This window comes from Microcebus murinus, chromosome 10 (assembly GCF_040939455.1).
Source record: "Microcebus murinus isolate Inina chromosome 10, M.murinus_Inina_mat1.0, whole genome shotgun sequence".
NCBI lineage: Eukaryota > Metazoa > Chordata > Mammalia > Primates > Cheirogaleidae > Microcebus > Microcebus murinus.
In genome coordinates this window covers 19710466-19733561 of record NC_134113.1, presented here as the reverse complement: position 1 = coordinate 19733561, position 23096 = coordinate 19710466, and the positions used below count along the sequence as shown (strand labels likewise).

Here is a 23096-nt window from a genome sequence, read left to right as displayed (position 1 = left end):
GTATCTTTTAAAAAAAAAAATCCCCTTTTGTAGCACTTCCTTAAAAACAGCTATTTAACTCTGCGAGTGTGTTGTTATTGGTAGTTGTGTCTTAACAATTCTGATCCAAAAAAATTTTTTTCATGACAGACTACCATTGAATTAACAATTCTGATATTAATGAAACATCTTTGTGAAGGGTTGAAATATCTTTCTGGTAAGTGTTCAGCTTATACTTTTCAAAATACCTTATAATCACTCTTTATTTTCTCCTTTAGCCTAAGAGTGTTTCTCATTGTCTACATGTTTAGCTGTAAGAAATATGAATCAATTAAAGTGATCAGTAATGTTTTCAAGCTTTCTGCTTCCCGTTGAGTTTGCTTTTTTTTAAATTGTTTTTTAAAATTTTAAATTTTTTTTTCTTTTAAAAGATATTTAATTTTCTTATCCGGTGATTGATAGAGTTTGCTACTTTTAAGAGTTGTGATAGTCTTGTGGAGAATTTTAGTCAAAGAAAGAAGGTTCATGTTAAGTATTTAATTCAAAATACAACTCAGTGCTTCAGTGCTTTTCACTTGAAGCATAATTAATTGAAAGTCATTAACATGACTTTAAAAACATACACTACTGATATATATGCATTAAAGACCATAGCCCAAAGAGTGACTTATGGATTTTTTTTCTCATATTTTCTTTTAACCGATATGATATAGTGATTTCAAAGAGCCAAATGAAATTTTAATATATGACATGTTATATTGCTAGATTATGTATATCTATAATATTGGCATTTGATTATATCATCTTATTTTATTATTCAGTGTTAAAGACTAAAGAGTAGGGTCATTGTGTTTGCAGGATAAATGCTAAGAACTTGTATAAACAGAATTGCTGGGTTTGCTAAATGAAATAAGCAATGTTGAACACTCCACAGTTCTCTTTCTCTCTTTGTCTCTCTTTTCTTTCTTTCTTTCTCTCTTTCTATCCCTCTCCTCTCTCTCATGCTGAACCACTGCAGTTCTTTCTTATTATGTGGGTTTGTTTGTTTGTTTGTTTGTTGTGCTGGTCTATGGAACATAGACTTAAAAAGCACTTAATTGTGACCCTGTGTGATACTTTTTTATTTAAAGCAAAACCTAAATTACTTACAAATAAGAAGGTAGATAACAAAGTTATAGACCAGAGTTCTTAACTCAGGATTCTAGGAAATCCAATGAGCCTCACAAGCTAAATTTTATTTGTAATGTACATCCAATTTTCATGGGAGAAAAAGCATGTCTTTTGCAAGATTCTCAGAGACCATACGATGTCAAAAATATTTTTAAAAACCTCACTGTTGGCCCGGTGCGGTGGCTCATGCCTCTAATCCTAGCAGTCTGGGAGGCCTAGGCAGAGGGATTGCTAGAGCCCAGGAGTTTGAGGTTGCTGTGAGCTAGGCTGACGCCACGGCACTCACTGTAGCCTAGGCAACAAAGTGAGACTCCGTCTCAATCAATCAATACATACATACATACCTCACTGTTGGCCAGGTGTGGTGGCTCACGCCTGTAATCCTAGCACTCTGGGAGGCCTAGGCAGAGGGACTGCTTGAGCCCAGGAGTTTGAGGTTGCTGTGAATTAGGCTGATGCCATGGCACTCTAGCCCAGGCGACTGAGTGAGACTCTGTCTCAAAAAAAAAAAAAAGAAAGAAAAAAAACCTCACTGTTATATAAAGGGATATGCTAAGGTAAAAAGGATTTTGATTTTCAGAATTTTTAAATACTTAAAAGAATTTTTAAATACTTGAAATGTTTAAACATACTTTTGAGTTGTTTCCATTTTCTCTTATTGGTTAAGTGGTTTAGGCAATTAATTCTATTTAGCTATTTTTAACATTTAAAAAGTAACATAATGTTGGAAAAGCAAAAAGAAATGTTTGCAGGAACTTTTGTAGAAAGAAAATTTGTACTCAATAAAGAGAATTCAGAAAATACTTTTGGTTTATGTATTTTCAGAAAATATTTTTGAACAAGATCTTCTCATTCAGAAGCAAATTAGAGACTGAATTTAATTTTGTTTTTTTAAATATTGAACTTTTTCAGAATCATCAATCATTTTATTTTATTTTACTTTTTATGCCCTTCTTCAAGCAGAAAGTGCCAAGGATCAGAATTGTCCTTTTTTTTTTTTTCCTTTCCACTTCTGGAAGAAAAGAATTCTCAATTTATTAATGAAGCATGGTAAGTTTGACATGTTAAAATCTTTACTCCCCCTCCATTTAAAAATAAAATATTTGGATTGCATTAATAAGGATACAATATAGTTTGCAAAGCAGTTCAACTTTAGGTTTTGGAAATATACTTTTGAATTTAGGAGCATTTCATTCGTAAGTAACAATTTACAGATTCTGTTCCATTGAAGATATTTCCTTGACTCTGTGCTAAAATTTATAAGAATGTTAAATACTATACTTTAGAATGAATACTATTCTCTAAATACTACAGTGTAGTGTAGTGGTTCGCAACTGGGGTTGATTTTGTGCCTTAAGGTACATTTGGTGATGCTGAAACATTTTTGATTGTCACAAATGTGGGGGTGCTCCTGGCATCTAGTGGGTAGAGCCCAGGGGTGCTGCTAAACATCATCCTGCCATGCACAGCAAAGACTTAGCCAGCCCAAAATGTCAATAGTATCAAGACTGAGAAACCCTCCTTTAGACTAAATATTATTTTCTATAAGGAAGATTAAGGTTAATTGGTAATTTCATACCTCCGGAATTCTGTCATTGTTCCAACAGACTTGTGTTGAACAAGACAAGCTGGGTCAGGCATTCGAAGATGCTTTGGAAGTACTGAGGCAACATTCAGCTGAAGATCTTCAGTGCCCCCCAGGTAGAGACAAATTGTTTACCCTCTTCTGCTGGTGCATGAAATGGTCACACACACATATAAGCATAATGATCAGAACAGAGACCGTTTTTACTGAAAGTACCTAGGATTAATTCTAACAAAAGCAAAACACATCCAGAGTTATCTAGCCTAAATAAAATTATTAAAGTCTCACATATAAAAATGCAGAGAATTCCTTCAGATCCTAATGTGAAAAAGAAAAATGCAGAGAATATACAGAATGACATTCCACACAGGAATACAAAGACTATATATAATATATATATATATGCATATATTTTAGAGACGGAGTCTCACCCTGTTTGTTCCTGGGCTCAATGAATCCTCCCGCCTCAGTCTCCTGAGTAGCTGGGATTACAGGCCACTGTAATCTTGGCTAGATTTTTTATTTTTGGTGGAGACAGGGTCTCACTATGTTGCCAAGGCTAGTCTTGAACTCCTAGGCTCAAGCTTTCCTCCCACCTTGACCCACCAAAACACCTGGGTTACAGGTGTGAGCCACCAAGTCTGGCCCAAAGACACATAATTATCTGCTGTTGAGAATACCTGGTGAGGGCCAGGCACGGTGGCTCACACCTGTAATCCAAGTACTCTGGGAGGCTGAGGGGGGTGGATCCTTTGAGCTCAGGAGTTCGAGACCAAGCCTGAGCAAGAGTGAGACCCTGTCTCTACTAAAAATAGAAAGAAATTAGCTGGACAACTAAAAATATATAGAAATAATTAGGCAGGCATGGTGGTGCATGCCTCTAGTCCCAGCTACTCGGGAGGTTGAGGCAGAAGGATTGCTTGAGCCCAGGAGTTTGAGGTTGTTGTGAGCTAGGCTGACACCATGGCACTCTAGCCTGGTTAACAGAGCCACACTCTGTCTCAAAAAAAAAAAAAAAAAAAAAAAGAAGAATACTTGATTGGCATTTATTTACCTAATAAACATATCATTTTATCTATTCAGAAAAGGCTTTTAAATTATTCTAATTCATTTTATAGACCTTCTACCCACCCAAAATATATTTTACTTAGAAGAATAAGTATTTTTATCCTTCCTCACCCATCATCCTATCAACTATATAGTCTAGATGAGCTGCAGATATGTTGCTTATCAAGTTTGTATAGGGTATTACAGAGTGTTCCAAAATAAAAGAAATCGTGAGTTCTCAGCAAGAATCACGTACTCTAGTAAGTGCAATGGGCTATGTAAGAGTATCTATAATACTAGCATAATGGGATAGACACTATAGATGAAGTAGAAAGTGGTAAGAAGACATAGAAGGGAGCAACTGGGTACATAAACACATATTTATATACACAAATATAAACTTGACTTTTTTACTCTCTACATTTTTTGATTAGATTACAAAAATTACATGGCTTTTATCAACCATTATCCTCATGTCAGAGGAAATTCCCACTGCTACGGGGTGTTGCCTACAGAGGAACCTGTCTACAACTGGAGAACCGTAATAGTAAGTACATTTACCAGGAAGCCAGTAACAGGCAACTCTCTTGCTCTCACCAGCCTTCTACTAGGCATATGCTGGCTGAAACCCAGCTTAAGACAGCAGTGACCAGGAAAAATGCTTACACGGGGCCATCACTTGTGGTCTGAACCTGACCGTGAACGTGGATAGTCGCTAGCAGTGCTGGGCAGGAAGGAAGCTACCTTTGATCATTGCTCTTCGCTCAGCCTCAGACTGGTCTGAGTGACTTCTGTAAAGAGAAGGCGTTTTCAGGGTTTTCGCATCATCGCTTTGCTTTATGCATCTAGGAAACTGCAAATGGGCAAAGGCCCAACCTTCCCTGCACTGGTTTTACCTACAATCTCCTATTAGCCGGCTCTGTTTTCCCTCCCAAGCTCCCAAGCTTAGCTACATGAATTAGACAAATTCTTTTATATTTTAGCAAAAGAAAATGCTCCCACCATGTGAAAAATTTTTAAATCTTTATTCAGTCATTACTTTCAACCATGCTATGTCAAATGACTTTTTCTGTGCCTATAACTTATTCCCTCACGGCCCTTCCATAAGACATTGCTTTTAAGACAGGATGCTTTGATTCCAGCTTAACCTATTCCAACTCCACTTAGGGTTACCAGGTAAAATGCAAGATGTTCAATATTTTGTTTTGGTTTCGGGTTTTTTATTGTTGTTGTTGTTATTTTGTTTTTTTTGAGACAGGATCTTACTTTGTCCACCAGGCTAAAGCACAGTGGCATCATGATAGCTCACTGTAGCCTCAAATCCCTGGGCTCAAGTGATCCTCCTGCCTCAGCCTCCCAAGTGGCTGGGACTACAGGCAGGCACCACCACACCTGGCTAATTTTTCTATCTTTCATAGAGATGGGTTTTTGTTTTTTGGGGTTTTTTTTTGAGACAGAGTCTTACTGTTGCCATGGCTAGAGTGCCATGGCATCAGCCTAGCTCACAGCAACCTCAAACTCCTGGGCTCAAGCAATCCTGCCTCAGCCTCCCAAGTAGCTGGGACTACAGGCACTCGCCACCATGCCTGGCTAATTTTTTCTATATATTTTTAGTTGGCCAATTAATTTCTTTCTATATTTAGTAGGGATGGGGTCTCGCTTTTGCTCAGGCTGGTTTTGAACTTGTGACCTTGAGCGATCCTCCCACCTCGGCCTCCCAGAGTCCTAGGATTACAGGCGTGAGCCACCACGCCCAGGCTAGAGATGGGGTCTTGCTCAGGCTGGTCTAGAACTCCTGACCTCAAGCAATCCTCCCACCTCCTCCTCCCAAAGTACTCTGATTACATGAAGCAAGCCACCGTGCCCAGTAGATATACTTAACATTTTTATTTCCTAAGTCTGGCAACCGTACTTCTTTCTACCTCAACTCCTTGCCTGCTGGGAAGCCCTCTTGTGTGGGGTAGGGTCAAATGGCTCAAGCCATTTCACTGTGTCTGATAAACCCATGGAGACCCACATATCCTGGCCATATGTAAATGGTAAGAGCTTGGATTGCTTCCTCTGGGAAGCTGCTTGGGTTTGCCCTCTTTGGGCTCTGCCCTTCCTTGGCTGCCATCTTTCTTTTCTTTTTTTTTTTTTCTTTTGAGACAGAGTCTCACTTTGTTGCCTGGGTTAGAGTGCTGTGGCATCAGCCTAGCTCACAGCAACCTCAAACTCCTGGGCTCAAACAATCCTCCTGCCTCAGCCTCCTGAGTAGCTGGGACTATAGGACCATGCCCGGCTAATTTTTCTGTATATTTTTAGTTGGCCAATTAATTTCTTTCTATTTTTAGTAGAGACGGGGGTCTCGCTTTTGCTTAGGCTGGCTTCAAACTCCTGACCTTGAGCTATCTGCCCGCCTGGGCCTCCCAGAGTGCTAGGATTACAGGCGTGAGCCACCGCGCCTGGCCCATCTTTCTTTTCTTATCTGCTCTTTCCCAGATGGGCATCCAACACAGAAACGGAAGCCCTGCTACCCTTTTCGCTGGCACCACAGTCTTTACTAATGATTCGAGAGCTTGCTTGGAGGTTCTAGCAGGGAAGCGCAGCTACACGTATGCCGTTGACCTAAGAATGGTCCTCTTCTATTGGGGAAGGTCATCCTCTCCCATTTAGTGCCCAGATTTGGGAGGGACACACATGGAGCAGTGAGGGAGGGAGGGGACACCTGCTTAGCCGGTCAGATCCACTGAATCAACCCTTGTGATCAATGGGGTGACAGATGTCACAGCCAGATAGATCACCCTCACATCCACTAATGATTCTTTTGATTTTTTCTTCTTTTTTTATTGGACCTACATTGTGAACAATTTTTAAAAAAATTTTTTACAATTCCAACTTGCCACTAGCTTGAGAGATTCTTTTGAATTGTTCTTTCTCACTGGGAACTTTTCGGGAGAGGAAAGAAAGCAATCCCTACTTTCTCATAGGGAGGTAAAGACATGAAACTCCTCATAAAGCCAAAGATTACCTTCTGTTCCTTAGTCCTCTCATTAGATAGATTTGATGCTGGTTCTGCCCTGGGAACTATCTGGCTGTAGTTGGGGGTAATAACTTCTAGAATTTGAGAGATACTTAGCCTCTTTTTGCCCTTACCTTACCTTTGTTTTTTTTGTTTGTTTGTTTGCTTGTTTTGTTCTCTTTTGCCACAGAGTCTCCCTCTGTAGCCTCAGCTAATAGGGTGCAGTGGTGTCATCATAGCTCACTGCAGCCTCAAAGTTCTGGGCTCAGGTGATTTTCCTGCTTCAGGTCCCCAAGTAGCTGGGACTACAGAACACACCAACATGCCCAGATAATTTTTCTGTTTTTGGTAGAGACCGGGTCTCGTTCTTGCTCAGGCTGGGCTTTAATAAGGGGCCATAAGGAAAGTCCCACTTAACATCCTGCTGCATTATTTATATAGAACAGTGCTGCAGACTTCTGTTTTGAAGGAAATATTCATCAATCGCTGCAGAATAGAACTGAAAACCAGCTGGTGCAACCTGCTGTTCTCCAGCACAGAGCCGGAAAAGGTATGTTGACCTATCACTCCTTACGTAGGTAAAAGAACCAGATCTTCCTCATAGTACCTTTAAGGGGATTCCATATCTGAGTTTGAAATGGTATTTGCAAAATATTATTTTATCACAATTGAGAATAATTTATTTATTTTATTTTTAGATTTCTGGTTTGACTAAAACAACTGAGAATAATTTAAAATTTAACTCTGACTGGGCTGGGCACTGTGGCTCACGCATGTAATCCTAGCACTCTAGGAGGCCGAGGCAGGAGGATCACTCAAGGTCGGGAGTTCAATACCAACCTGAGCAAGAGTGAGACCCTGTCTCTACTAAAAATAGAAAGAAATTAATTGGCCAACTAAAACTATATAGAAAAAATTAGTCAGGCATGGTGGGGAATGCCTATAGTCCCAGCTACTCAGGAGGCTGAGGCAGGAGGATCGCTTGAGCCCAGGAGTTTGAGGTTGCTGTGAGCTAGGCTGACGCCAATGGCACTCTAGCCCTGGTGACAGAGTGAGACTCTCTCAAAAAACAAAAAGAAAAAGAAAATTTAACTTTGATTGAACCACTCCAAGCCATTCATCTTGGGGGAGGATTCCTACTACTTCACATAGATGTTGTGAAGCCTCAAAGTGTTACTTAGCTCAAATAAATCTGTATTCCAGAATAATGTATATATTTTAGTTATAGAAGGGAAAACTTTTCCATATTATTTAATATTATTAATTATTTATAATAATTATTTATATATTTATATTTTTACATTTATTTATATAAAATGCATTTATATATTATATTTTTATATATTTATATTTATAATATTTATAACATTTAATTAATTATAATTAATATTAATATCTTCCATATTATTTTAGCAATTATGTACCAATTGTGAAGCCCTTGGAATTTAAATAAATCTTCTTCTCTATCAAGTTTTTTACAAAAAGGTTCCATAATAATTTAATATGTCATGAAATTAAAATCTGTAGTTCATAAATTTAGGATGATGATGATCTCACTTAACAGACTGACAAAAATATTATAGCAGGAAAATGTTACAGTTGCTCAGCAGTGGGCCACACCATTCTCATGCACTATTGGAAGGAATGTAAATTGGTCCCAGGTTTTTTAAGGCAATTTGGCAATAACTATCAAAGTTTAAATGTTCACACTTTTGACTCTTTGGGATATATAGCTCAGTAGTTGAGTATGATTAGGTCTGTGTTAATTGTGTGAGCCTGGGCAAATCACTTAACCTTCTGCACCACACAGTTTCCTTATTCAACAAATCAAATAATAATAATTGTACCAACAGTGTAAGATTACCATGAAAATTAAATGAGAAAATGCTTTACCTGTGTAAAGCATTATGCTCATAGACTATTACCGTGGATAATTTCTCAAAATACCATAGATGTGAGTGTGTGTGAGTGTATGTATATGTATGTGTACATATACAGATGGTCCCCAACTTACAGTTTTTTAACTGGTGTTTTTCTCTATACATTAATGGTGAACACCCTTACAATCATTCTTTTTTTCACTTTCAGCACAGAATTTAATGAATTACATGAGATATTCAACACTTTATTATAAAATAGGTGTTGTGTTAGATGATTTTGCTCAACTGTACATTAAGGCTAAGCTATGATGTTCAGTAGGTTAGATATATTAAATACATTTTCAACCTACAATATTTTCTATTTACGATGGGTTTATTGGGACATAATCACATTGCAAGTTGGGGAGCATCTATTTATGTATTTTGGCGTTCATTGTAATATTGTTTATGATAGTAAAAAAAAAATGGGAACTCTCCTGTATTTGTTGGTATACAAGGAAGGTACTGAGATGTATAAGCTGTATCACAATTTTACAATGCATTATCATAATCATTTAAAATCATTTTAAATGCTTTTTTTGAAAATCTAATTTTGTTCCTATTAAACAGTACACTATATCCTAGAATCATAAGATTCTAAATATTCAGTAATATTCTAATCCTGCAAGAAATAATGTATAAAATCACACAGATAAAGTAAATACATTGTATCACTGAATATTGGTATTGAATATTGAACTACAGTCATATGAATGATAGGAGATATGTTCTAAGAAATGCATCATTTGGTGATTTCATCCTTGTGCAAACATCATAGAGTGTACTTATACAAACCCATATAGTAGAGCTCACTACACACCTGGGCTATATGGTATAGCATATTGCTCCTAGGCTACAAACCTGTACAGTATGTTACCGTACTGAATACTACAGGCAATTGTAACGCAATGGTATTTGTGTATCTAAAAATAGAAAATGTACAGTAAAAATATGGTATAAAAGTTTTTAAGTGGCACACCTATATAGGGCACTTACCATGAATGAAGCTTGCAGGGCTGGAAGTTGCTTTGGGTAAGTCAGTGAGTGACTGGTGAGTGCATGTGAAGGCCCAGGACATTCTACACTAAATTTATTTAAAAAGATGCTTGCTTTCTTCAATAATTAATTAACCTTAGCTTACTGTAACCTTTACTTCATAAACTTTTTAATTTTTTAACTTTTTGACTTCTTTGTAATATTTTCTTTTCTTTTCTTTTCTTTTTGAGACAGAGTCTCACTTTGTTGACTAGAGTGAGTGCTGTGATGTCAGCCTAGTTCACAGCAATCTCCTGGGCTCAAGCAATCCTACTGCCTCAGCCTCCCAAGTAGCTGGAACTACAGGCATGCGCCACCATGCCCGGCTAATTTTTTTGTATATATATTTTTAGTTGGTCAATTAATTTGTTTCTATTTTTAGTTAGAGATGAGGTCTCACTCAGGCTGGTTTCGAACTCCCGACCTTGAGTAATCCGCCCGCCTTGGCCTCCCAGGGTGCTAGGATTACAGGTGTGAGCCAACACTCCTGGCCTGTAATATTTTCTTTATATCCTTATTCTATGAGCTTTTCTTCTAGTTGAAAATTTTTTATTTTCAATTTTTTTTTACTTTTTAAACTTTTTTGTTAAAAATTAAGACACAGGCCCAGCGTGATGGCTCACGCCTGTAATCCTAGCACTCTGGGAGGCCAAGGTGGGTAGATCCTTTGAGCTCAGGAGTTTGAAACCAGCCTGAGCAAGAGTGAGACCCTGTCTCTATTGAAAATGGAAAGAAAATTAGCTGAACAACTAAAAATATGCAGGAAAAAAAAAATTAGCCGGGCATGGTGGCGCATGCCTGTAGTCTCAGCTACTCGGGAGGCTGAGGCAGGAGGCTTGCTTGAGCCCAGGACTTTGAGGTTGCTGTGAGCTAGGCTGATGCCACGGCACTCTAGCCCGGGCAACAGAGCAAGACTCTGTCTCAGAGAAAAAAAAGAAAAAAACAATAATAATAATTAGAAAAGAAAGACACAGACACACACATTAGCCTAGGTCTACAGAGCCAGGATCATTAATATCACTGTCTTCCACCTCCACATCTTATCCACTGGAAGGACTTCAGGGGCAGTAATACACTTGGAGCTTTTATATCCTTTGATAAAAATGCTTTCTTCTGGAATATCCCCTGAGGGACCTGCCTAAGGCTGTTTTAAAGTTAACATTTTTTTTTTGAGACAGAATCTCACTCTGTTGCCCCGGCTAGAGTGCTGTGGCATCAGCCTAGCTCACAGCAACCTCAGACTCCTGGGCTCAAGCAACCCTCCTGCCTCAGCCTCCCGAGTAGCTGGGGCTACAGGCATGTGCCACCCCGCCCGGCTAATTTTTTCTATATATTTTTAGTTGGCCAATTAATTTCTTTCTATTTTTAGTAGAGACGGGGGTCTCGCTCTTGCTAAGGCTGGTTTCGAACTCCTGACCTTGAGCAATCTACCCCTCTCAGCCTCCCAGAGTGCTAGGATTACAGGCATGAGCCACCACGCCCAGCCAAAAGGCAAGAAAGCATTTCTGTACTGATACAGAAAGAACTCTAAAATATATTTTATTTTTGTTTTAATCTTTTTAAATTCCATAATTCAAAAGTAATAATGCTCATTGAATTTTTAAAATTCAAACAATTCAGAAACATATAAAGAATAAGTGAAAGTGTTCCTACTGCTCTTTTCCATGCTGTGCCTCAGAAGTAATCATTGTCTACAGTTTGGTATTTAATCTATCTATAACTAATCCCTATATCATTTTAAAATTTATTTAAGATATATTATTTACCGAGAAAAGTACAAATGAGTATGATCCCATTTGTAATTGTAAAGGATATGCATACATTCATAGATGCAAAAAATTAAAAAGCTTTTCCAGAAAAATGTAAAATAGACGAACTTTTACTTTCACTGATTTGAATCGTTTACCATGAGTATGTAATACTTTTATTTTTAAAAAATAAAATTTAAACATTTTAAAAAAATTGAAAACATTTTAAAAGATGATGATTCATTAAGATTGACTTGATCACTGGCTGAGAGGCAGAAGAGTTTTGTTTAAGGCTGTGACTTTAATTCATGATGTATTTTTTGGTAAGTCCCTTTCATTTCTCAATTCATAAACTCAAGATAATATAATGCAAAAGATAATCTTTGTAAGAACGTTTGAGGTTTTTGGATGAGTGATAACTAATGCAAAAATATTATTCCTCAGAGACTATTTAAAGCAGTTTGGGAATCCACTGTTCTACTTCCTCAAGGGGATGATGGAATTTGGCCATGGGTTTTTTAGCTACTGACAGATCTGGCAAAGCACAGTATTTATAGGCAAATTCAGAAGTCACAAAATGGGCTGTCACCTTTGTTCTTATGAGCAGCTCCCTGTTAAGTCAAAGAAATTCTATCAACTGAACAAACAAAAACTGCACAATCCTCTCAAAATTTCCTGTCTAGTGATTTTGAAATATAAATGGCTATGTTCCTAAAAAGATAAAAACTCTAGTAGTATTTTTCACAGCAATGAAAAATATCACAGTACCCACTGTCATTGCTGCCCATAAATAATGTTAAAATGACATGAAAACATTTTCGGCATTTCTCCAGTTTTTTCTGTTTTTTATTTTTCAAGTAACCGTGCAGACCCAGGGTTAGCATTTTTACTTAAGTCTTTGGTATTAATTCCCCTAATATTACCTTATGGTTGCATTTTATTTTGCATTTTACAAAGTACATTCACATCCGTACCTCATTTGATTTAACTCATTTGAATAAAGCCCCTTCAAATTACTCACTTTCTGGAAATGGCTTCTCTTGAAAAAAACTTTACCATATATTTTGCTTGGTTTTGGTGTTCTGTAGAAAGTTTAACATGTGATGTAAAACTAATTAGTCCAGATTTAACTGGGCCACATGGCAAACGGAACCTCAGGTAAAAAGGCTCCAGGCGACCCTGCGTGGTGGCTCCCACCTGTAATTCTAGCACTCTGGGAGGCAGAGGCAAGTGGATGGTTTGAGCTCAGGAGTTGGAGACCAGCCTGAGCAAGAGCGAGACCCCATCTCTGCTAAAAATAGAAAGAAATTAATTGGTCAACTAAAAATATATAGAAAAAATTAGCTGGGCATGGTGGTGCATACCTGTAGCCCCAGCTACTTGGGAGGCTGAGGCAGGAGGATCGCTTGAGCCCAGGAGTTTGAGGTTGTTGTGAGCTAGGCTGATGCCATGGCACTCTAGCCTGGACAACAGAGTGAGAGACTGTCTCAAAAAAAAAAGGCTCCAGGATTTGTCCAACTATAGCACATTTTTGACAGTTTCCCCAACAAAGATCCAGTTGAAACTTTAATAGGCCAAAATAGGTTCTTGACCATCAAGTCCCATAAACTGATGCCATAAATACATTCCTAAGGGGGTGAGCAGGAGAAAACCCAGTCCCAGTGCAGCTCTTTTTTTTTTCTCTTTTTTTTTTGAGACAGAGTCTCACTCTGTTGCCCCAGCTCGAGTGCCGTGGCGTTAGCCTAGCTCACAGCAACCTCAGACTCCTGGGCTCAAGCAATCCTCCTGCCTCAGCCTCTCCAGTAGCTGGGATGATAAGCATGCGCCACCATGTCAGATAATTTTTTGTTTTTTTAGTTGTTTGGCTAATTTCTTTCTATTTATAGTAGAGACAGGGTTCTCGCTCTTGCTCAGGCTGGTCTCGAACTCCTGAACTCAAGCGATCCTCCCGCCTCGGCCTCCCAGAGTGCTAGGATTGCAGGCCCCAGTGCAGCCTTTTTTTTTAGCCAGTCAAATTGGCAGTGGGGAGTTGAATACCAACTTTAGTGGCACTAATGTTAACAAGTTCTGCTAACCCACTGCCGTGGGACCAGCCTAGTCACTCAGCACACCCGCCCGTGGGCCTCGTCCGTGTGCAGCGCCTGCAGCCTGACCCTGTCCCCTCCGTTTCAGGCAAGAAGAAGCTCCGCCTGTTTGAATACCTCCACGAATCCCTGGGCGACCCCGAGATGGCATCTTGCATTCAGTGGGTGGATAAGTCCAGAGGCATCTTCCAGTTTGTATCCAAAAACAAGGAAAAGCTTGCCGAACTTTGGGGGCAAAGAAAGGGCAACCGGAAGACCATGACTTACCAGAAAATGGCCAGGGCGCTCAGAAATTACGGAAGAACTGGGGAAATCACCAAAATCCGGAGGAAGCTGACTTACCAGTTCAGTGAGGCCATTCTCCAGAGATTGTCTTCACCTTATGTCTTGGGGAAAGAGATATTCTGCCCACAGTATGTTCCACCTGATCAAGAATATCTCGGTTTAAATAACTGGAATGCAAGTTATAACTATGCATGTACCAATTACCATGAGCCGAGCGGGCTAAGTCACCCTGATTACTAAACATGCTCTCACGTTTCTTGGTCTCTGGGGTATTACCTGGGTCTCTGGGGTATCCCTCCCTATATGCCTCAGGATCTCTCCCTGCCCCTCCCTCCCCCCTTCCTCCCTCCTCCGCTCTGAAGGATTTGGGGGCTCTTGTGGAAGACAATTTTATTTTTAAGCTATCCATCATGAACTGGGATTCAGGATTTTTTGCTTAAAGCAAATAATTGAGAGGGAAAAAAAGACCAATGAACTTTATCAACTTTATCTCTTGTTTTTTTTGTTTATTTGTTTTTCTTTTTTTTTTTTTTTACTTCCATGAGACCCGAGAAATAGATGCATGTTTTTCGGTTTTTTTTAAGAAGCCAGGGATGCTGCTGAATACTTTGGGCTGGTTTGTGTGTCTGTGTGTGTGTTCTGTTTTTGAGTTTATAACTGCATGCCAACAATGAACTATATTATAGTTGCTATCTTTTATCAGCTAGCACGCAATCTGCATGAACTTGGTGGGAAATTCTGCTAATAAGCAATTTTATTGTTTTATTTTATTTTTTTTTCTCAAGGGATTGGCCTTTGAATTTAATGTTTTAAATAAGCAACCCGGGCAAGATGGCTGATGCATGTAATCCCAGCACTTTGGAAGGCCAAAGCTGGAAGATCACACAAGGTCAGGAGTTGGAGGCTGCAGTGAGCTATGATTCTACCACTGCTCTCCATCTGCAGTCTGGGTGACAGACTCTAAAAGAACCAAAAACAGCCATCAAATGATCAAGTCCCATAAACTAGATATCATTGCTTTTTCTATTCTCTATGCCAGGGGTTCTCAACCTATGGTGTGGTGTATAATTATTTCATTATATATTACAATGTAATAATAGAAGTAAAGTGCACAATAAATGTAATTTGCTTGAATCATCCCCAAACCATCCCCATCCTCCCTGGTCTCTGGAAAAATAGTCTTCCATGAAAACGGTCCCTCGTGCCAAAAAGGTTAAGGACCACTGCATGCAATGACTTTTTTTTTTTAGTAGTTGAATATGGATCTATGCAACCACTTTCGTCTAGATTGTACAGTACAATGATTTGTTGCTGTTGCTGCTGATATTTTATTTTATTTTTGCATCTATATTCGTAAGTTGCTGCTGTTTTTTAAGCAGCTGCACCCGAGGGTACATGATTTGCACTTATGTATTGATTTAAACATTCTCCTGTCATATACTCAGGTGAAAAACAAAATCCCTCTTCTTTTTTCCCTCATGCTACCTTGTCTAAGAGAAAAAAAATCACTCAACATACATCCGACGACGGCTTTACAAAAAATCATTTACAAAAAATGATTACATATGATACAGTATTTGATCCAAAATATGTTCATGGCTTTAAAAACTTCAGTGGAGGCCGGGGGCGGTGGCTCACGCCTGTAATCCTAGCACTCTGGGAGGCCGAGGCAGGAGGATTGCTCGAGGTCAGGAGTTTGAACCCAGCCTGAGCAAGAACGAGACCCCGTCTCTACTATAAATAGAAAGAAATTAATTGGCCAACTAATATATAGAGAAAAAATTAGCCGGGCATGGTGGCGCATGCCTGTAGTCCCAGCTACTTGGGAGGCTGAGGCAGGAGGATTGCTTGAGCCCAGGAGTTTGAGGTTGCTGTGAGGTAGGCTGACGCCATGGCACTCACTCTAGCCTGGGCAACAGAGTGAGACTGTGTCTGAAAGGAAAAAAAAAAAACTTCAGTGGAAATATCTATTCAGGTTCCTTACTCGTTTTTTCTTCTCTGCTTCTTTTTTGGTATTACCCGTTTAAAAAATTTGTTACTGTTTTAAATTTAATTTTTTTTTTTATGTCAGGATATTATGGGGGTACAAACATTTGGGTTACGTTTTATGTCTTTGCCTCACCCAAGCAAGGCTTAGAGGCATGCCTTTCCCCTCTATAATGCTCACCGTGACCATTAGTTGTGAGTTTAGCCCCCCAACTCCCTCAGCCCTGGGGAATATTACAGTGTGAGCACCATGGCGTTGATCAGTTAGTGCCAATTTGATGGCGAATACATGTGGAGCCTATTCCTCCGATCCTGTGATACCTGACTTTGGATAATGGGCTCAAGCTCAATCCAGGAAAATATAAGAGGTGCTAGATCAATTAAGTTTTTTCTTTTTCGAAACAGGATCTCACTCTGTTGCTTAGGCTGGAGTGCAGTGGCACAAACATAGGTTCCTACAGCCTCAAATGCCTGCTTCAGCCTCCCAAATGCCATGTTTCCCCGAAAAGACGACCTACCCATAAAATAATCCCTAGCAGGATTTCTAATCATTTGCACAATATAAGCCCTACCCCTAAAATAAGACCTAGTGATGAGCGTGGCTACACAGCATATCTGCACAACCCATGCATTTCCTCTCCGAGCCATAAAGAAGAAGAGCAGCCCTTCTCATCTGCCCCATCGTGACAGCGACTATCCCAGAGGTGACCGGAAAGGTGCGGGCAGCCCCACCAACAAGGTCGGCTCCTCCTGTGAGGTCCCGGCCATCCTGTGCGTGCTGCAAGCTGAGGCTCTGAGGGGAAAGTTTAACACATCCCCTGAAAATAAGCCCTAGGGTATCTTCTTGAGGAAAAATAAATATAAGACCCTGTCTTATTTTCAGGGAAACACGGTAGCTGGGACTATAGATATACACTATGATGCCTGGCTAAAAATAACTTTTTAAAATTCACTACTATACTAACGAGGAATTACCTTTTTTTTTTTTGTTTTCTTTAGTGCCTTGACTTTTTCCACAAAAGGGGTTACCCATTTTTAACCCTTTGCACTCGGATGTTGAGTGTGCATAATGTCGAGTGGATAATGAAAAAAAGGAAGTGAGTGCAAAGAGTTAAATTGTGTTTTTTAAAATTTTCTTTTTTTTTTTTTTTTCACTAGACAGGTGAAGGAATAAACTGATTTTGAAACTTTCTTGCTATCGAGTTTGTTTGAGCTCCTTATGTATGTTGGATATTAACCCCTTATCTGAGGAATGGCTTGCAAATATTTTCTCCCAATCTGTAGGTTGGCTATACTCTGTTAATTGTTTCTTTTGCTTTGCAGAAGCTTTTTAGTTTGACGTACTCTCATTCGTCTATATTTATTTTTGTTGCCTGTGCTTGGGGTCAAATCCAAGAAATTATTACCCAGACCAATGTCGTGTAGTTCCCCCCTATGTTATCCGCTAGTAGTTTTAGATTTTCTGGTCTTATGTTTAAGTCTTTAATCAATTTCGAGTTGATTTTTGTGTATGGTGTATGATCATGTCATCAGCAAACAGTGATAATTTCACTTTTTCTTTTCCTATTTGGATGTCTTTTATTGCTTTCTCATGCCTAATTGCTCTGGCAAGGACTTTTATAATAACGTTGAGTAGAAGGAGAGAGGGTAGGTGCACTGGTTTAGATATGGTTTGTTTGGCTCTGCCAAGTCTCAAGCTGAAATTTGATCCCCGATGTTGCAGGTGAGGCCTGGTGGGAGGTGTTTTGATCATGGGGGCACATCCCTAGGAATGGCTTGGTGCCATCCTCACGATAACAAGTTCTCAGTTTTCTCTCTCTCTTTTTTTTCACAAGCTATGTCTGAGCAAGGAAATTTCTCAGTTTTCTCAAGAGCTGATTGGTTATGTATAATATTTTTGTATATATACATATATGTATATATCCACATTTCAATTTCCTCTTCACAGAAGAGAGCTGATTATTGAGAAAAACCTGGCACCTCCTTCGCCTCTCTCTTGGTTCACTCTCTCATCATGTGGTCTGCACAACTGACTCCACTTTGCCTTCCACCAGGAGTGGCAGCTTCCTGAGGGCTCTCATCAGAATCAGATGCTGGTGCCATGCTTCTTGTACAGCCTGCAGAACCATGAGCCAAATTACTTCGTTTCTGTATAAATCACCCAGCCTTGGGTATTCCTTTCTAACAACACAAATGGACTGAGACAGTGGGCTCCTTGTCTTATTCCAGATCTTAGAGGAAAGGCTTTAAATTTTTCATCATTGAGTATAATGTTAGCTATGGGCTTCTCATAGATGGCTTTTTTTTCTTTATTTTTAAAAATTTTATTTTATCCTTTTTTTTAAATTTTTTTTTTTGACCTGCCACTTCAAGGAAGATCATAGGTGACTTTTTTTTAAAAAAAATTTATTTTTAATCACCTACAAGTGCTGCTAAGATAAATGGTCTTTATTGAGTTGAGATACAGCCTTCTTTTTGTAAAATTTTCACTCAAGAGTAGCCTTGAAGAGGTATATTTCCACCCCCTCCCCCACCCCCATCTCCTCCTCCCTCTCTGTCTCTTTTCAATCCTCATTTGGTCAAAAGGTACGTTTCTTTTATTTTTTTTTTCTTTATTTTTTCTGTACTTTCTAAAAAGGGTACATTTCTTTTATTTATTTTTTCTTTTTTAATTTTCTTTGACCCTACATTGTGAACAAAGGGTACATTTCTTTTAAATTTTTTTTTCACTTAGCTTTGACTTGAAGCTCAGAAAGGTACATTTCTTCTATGCCTAATTTGGTGAGAGTTTTTTTTAATAAAGGGTGTTGAATTGTGTCAAATGTTTTTTCTGCATCTGATGCAATGACCATGTGGATTTTGTATTTCAGTCTGTTAATGTGATGTACCACATTTATTTATTTGCATATGTTGAAGCATCTTTGCATTCCAGGGATAAAGATATTTCTCAAAAGATGATATACAAATGGCCAACACGTACATAAAGAATTGCTCAGGCCGGGCGCGGTGGCTCACACCTGTAATCCTAGCACTCTGGGAGGCCAAGGCGGGCGGATTGCTCAAGGTCAGGGGTTCAAAACCAGCCTGAGCGAGACCCCGTCTCTACCATAAAAATAGAAAGAAATTAATTGGCCAACTAATATATATATATATATATATATCAGCCGGGCATGGTGGCTCGTGCCTGTAGTCCCAGCTACTCGGGAGGCTGAGGCAGGAGGATCGCTTGAGCCCAGGAGTTTGAGGTTGCTGTGAGCTAGGCTGACGCCACGGCATTCACTCTAGCCTAGGCAAGAAAGCGAGACTCTGTCTCAAAAAAAAAAAAAAAAAGAATTGCTCAACATCACTAATCATTAGGGAAATGCAAATTAAAACCACAATGAGATACCATCTTTTACCTGTTAAAATGTCATTTAAAACTTTTATTATTATTATTTTCAGATCTATTCCTGCAGAACTTTTATTATTTTTTGATGAAAAGGAAAGAGAAGTTTATTAATTTGCCAGAAAATATTATTTTTTAATCATCCCATACTTTACTTCAAAACAGGATGTCTTTTATCCATTTTTTCTTTTTTGTATATATAGATTTCTTTTTTTTCTTTTTATTTTTTCTCAGCTGAGGTTGCATATATATTTTTTCAATTTTCTTTTATTTCAATGGCCTAAGCATAGGATGTCTTTTTTTTTTAACATTTTTAATTTTTTTTCTTTTTTTTTACCTTCATCAAGTTTTAGCATTAAGCTTGATAGATGTCTTTTATCAAAAAAGATGAAATATAAATGTTGGTGAGGAGGTGGAGAAAAGGGACCCCTGTATGCTGTCAGTGGGGATGTAAATTGATATACCCATGTGTAAAACAATGTGGAGATTCCTCAAAAAACTAAAAACTACCATATGATCCAGTAATCCCACTGCTGGCTGGTATATATCCAAAAGGAAGGAAATCAGTATATTGAAGAGATATGCACTCCCATGTTTATTGCAGCATTATTCACAATGGCCAAGATGTCCAATCAACCTAAGTGTCCATCAATTAATTAATGGCTAAAGAAAATGTGATGCATATATACAATGGAAAAAGAATAGTTGTACATTTCAAAATTGCTAAGAGTAAATTTTAAGTGTTCTCATAAAAAATGTATTTGAGGTGATGGATATAGCTTGATTTAGCTTGATTTAATTATTCCACATTGTATTTATAAATTGTAACGTCACTTTGGGGCAGGGGGGAGGGGGGAGGGAGAGGAGGGGTAGGTATGGTCACACCTACTGGGTGCGGTCCGGTCCACACTGTTTGGAGGATGGACACGCTTGTAGCTCTGACTCAGGCAGGGCAAAGGCAATGTATGTAACCTAAACATTTGTAATATTCTGAGATTTAAAAAAAAATAACATCACTTTGTATTTCATAAATTTATACAATTATTGTAAATTGTCAATTTACAATAAAAAAGAAAAAAAACTTCAGTGGCTATCTTGATTTTATATTTTCTCTGCACTTCCACTCATGGTCTGTAACCTTGTGGCACTAAAAAGACAACAGCTTAAGGAAAATACCACCTTCCTTAATCATAATAAAACTCCAAAGCTTACTCTTCTGGCAAATACTTTTTTTTTCTGTGAAGTACCACAATTCTTCTCTTTGTGGTTTATGCCTCCCTTGGGTAGATCCAGGGGCTAACGTTTCTTGCTATTCTGCCGCTCAGCCACATAGAGGCGCTGCTACCCGTTATCTTTCTGGCCCAACCTTGTGGCGAGGTCTCCTCTTCCCTTGAAGTCTCAGCTGAGACTAGGCTAGAACAGTTAGAGCACGTGGGGGGGAGGGAGCAGGGAGCAACAACAACAAAAAATGTTGTACTGGCGAGGCTAGGGAGTAACAAATAGTAAACTCAGAGATATAGGCAGTCTGGCTTGAAAGCTATGGCCTAGTCTCCACATTTCCCAAGGAACCCTGAAAAGCGCTTTTGTTCCTTCCCTGTTTGGCAGGTGGTTGCATGTGCCATCTGTATTATCGTGAAACAGGAGAGCGTTCTAGACCACATGGGCCATCTCCAGTCCAGGCCAAGAAGGCTGAGAGCCCCTGGGGCCTGCCCTCTCGAACTTGCAAAATGTGATGGGGTGATGTTTTAGATGGAAGGTCTATACGCATGTATGCCATTGCAAAGGCATACAACGGGGTATCTGTTGATGTCCTCACTGCAGGAGGAGGAGCTGTTGAACCCTCTCTAGCTGTCTGTCCACAGCATCCATCACCAGCATGTCATTCTCTACCTGCTCAGCTACTTTCCCTGGACTGCCAATGCCCATTATTCCATTGTCCTCCAAGGTCCACTCCTGCTCCGTGTCGCATATATATGCAGGAGCTCAAAGAAGATCCTGTCTCAGGCCAGCAGCTCCTGGTAGGAGCCCATCCCAGAACCTTAGATGTTCTCTCCATTCAGGTAGGACAAACCTCTATCTAGCCTGAAAAGGTATCTACCAGTATACGCCTATGCATCTGGGTAAAGCTTCCAATCATCAAAAGGGTGGACCCTAACATGCTGCGCACACTCCCAGTGTGTGCGTTCATGCAGGTGCCTCCCAAGAGGCTGAATCAAAGCTTAGGGCAGGAGAAGGAGTCTATGAGAATTTTGTTTTCACTTAGCTGTGCTACCCTGAGTGTCAGAGCTCCAGTCCCCAGTTCTGGAAGGAATCTAAATCTAGCCAGAGCCTCAAGGCCCTGAGTTACAGATCACCTCCAGTGACCTCCTTAACTGTTCTGCCAGTGGCCTGATTTCCTCCGGCAATCAGCTCAACTTTCTGGGCTGAAGTCCCAGGTGGCAGGGCCACTGCTGTGATCATTGCATGTCCCAACAGCCTCCAGGACCTCTAAGCAGTCATGTTGCAAAGGCTTATTTTCTTCAGCTGGTAACAGGGTAGTGGGACTGAGAGCAGACACAGTCTCTAATTTAATGTTGGGATTATCCAAAGGATGGCCTGGTGTTTCCCGAGTCTTTTTATAGTCAGCCAATAACCCCTTCTCTGTCCTAATAAAGTCAGAATGTGGTGGGGTGTGTACACTACAACAGACTGTCCTAAAGTGAATTTTTCAGCCTCTTGCAGCAAGTCATCGGTACCTGCCACTGCCTGCAAGCAAGGGCCATCCTTTCACAGTATTATCAAGCTGTTTTGACAGGTATGCCAGTGGCCATGGGGTGTCTCCCAGTGCCTGTGCTAAAACTCTGAGGCCCATTCCTCACTTTTCAGGAATATATAATTTAAATTCCTTCTGCAAGTCAGGCAACCCCAAAGCAGGGGCAGTCATAAGACATTGCTTTAGTCTCTCAAAGGCATTTTGACTTTCTGTGGTCCAGATCAGGGGCTCTGCCATCTGTCCCTTTAAGAGCCTCATACAGAGGCTTTGCTATTAGTCCAAAGTTTGGAATCCAGATGTGACAGAACCCTGCCATTCCTGGGAATCTGCGCAGTTGCCTTTTATTTCCGGGCACCCTAAGATTCAAGATGACTTGCTTTTAGTCTGACTGGCTGAAGGTTCTCTTGCTAATTTGAAATCCCAAATAAGTAACCTATTATTTGCAAACCTATGTCATTTTGAGTGACACTTCATAGCCACATGAGGCTAGATGATTTAGCACAGCCATTATGTTTGCAAGACAGTGATCTTAATCAATAGTCACAGGGTGCCGATCCACCAGAGAGCCTACAAGGCTGCCCAACCAGGGACGCCAAATTCTGTTACTGAAAGTTGGGCACTTTTTCCACCCCCCGAGGCTGCATCAGAAGAATGAGGACAAGTGGTTTGAGAAGGAAAGAGGAGTTTATTAATTTGCCAGCAAAGGAGGAGGTTGGCAGACTCCTGTTGTCTCAAAGTACTAATGTCCTGCTTCTGAGCAGAAGTACAGAGCTTTTAAAGGTTCTGATCAATGCCATCTTTGCGTGGGCGTGGTGGCTGACGCCTATAATCGTAACACTCTGGGAGGCCTAGGCAGGCGGATCGCTCAAGGTCAGGAGTTCAAAACCAGCCTGAGCAAGAGCGAGACCCCCCCCCCATCACTACTAAAAATAGAAAGAAATTAAATGAGCAACTAAAAATATATAGGAAAAAAAAAGCCAGGCATGGTGGCACATGCCTGTAGTCCCAGCTACTCAGTAGGCTGAGGCGGAAGGATTGCTTGAGCCCAGGAGTTTGAGGTTGCTGTGAGCTAGGCTGACTCCATGGCACTCTAGCCCGGGCAAGAAAGACTCTGTCTTAA

The 23096-nt window shown here is 39.8% G+C and overlaps 1 protein-coding gene across 2 annotated transcripts; it reads left to right on the top strand.

The window, feature by feature from the left end:
* The first annotated feature begins 82 nt into the window (after positions 1 to 82).
* On the top strand, positions 83 to 19288 carry SPIC (Spi-C transcription factor). 2 transcript variants are annotated; one of them, XM_012772645.2, is made up of 6 exons: positions 83 to 196; positions 2113 to 2199; positions 2757 to 2850; positions 4216 to 4328; positions 7224 to 7332; positions 13657 to 19288. In XM_012772645.2, exons 2-6 carry the CDS (start codon positions 2197 to 2199, stop codon positions 14091 to 14093), a joined length of 756 nt encoding a protein of 251 aa, XP_012628099.1. In that variant the 5' UTR covers positions 83 to 196; positions 2113 to 2196; the 3' UTR covers positions 14094 to 19288. The 2 variants fall into 2 exon arrangements, with proteins under 2 accessions (XP_012628099.1, XP_012628100.1); XM_012772646.2 differs by lacking the exon at positions 83 to 196 and having other exon boundaries at positions 2037 to 2199.
* The last annotated feature ends 3808 nt before the right edge of the window (positions 19289 to 23096 follow it).

What these genes read in the sequence shown, in the direction of transcription:
- SPIC (XM_012772645.2), top strand. An exon ending in AGATCTTCAGTGCCCCCCAG is followed by an intron (nt 2,851 to 4,215) that starts GTAGAGACAAAT and finishes TTTTTTGATTAG; the next exon opens with ATTACAAAAATTACATGGCT. An exon ending in ACAACTGGAGAACCGTAATA is followed by an intron (nt 4,329 to 7,223) that starts GTAAGTACATTT and finishes TTATTTATATAG; the next exon opens with AACAGTGCTGCAGACTTCTG.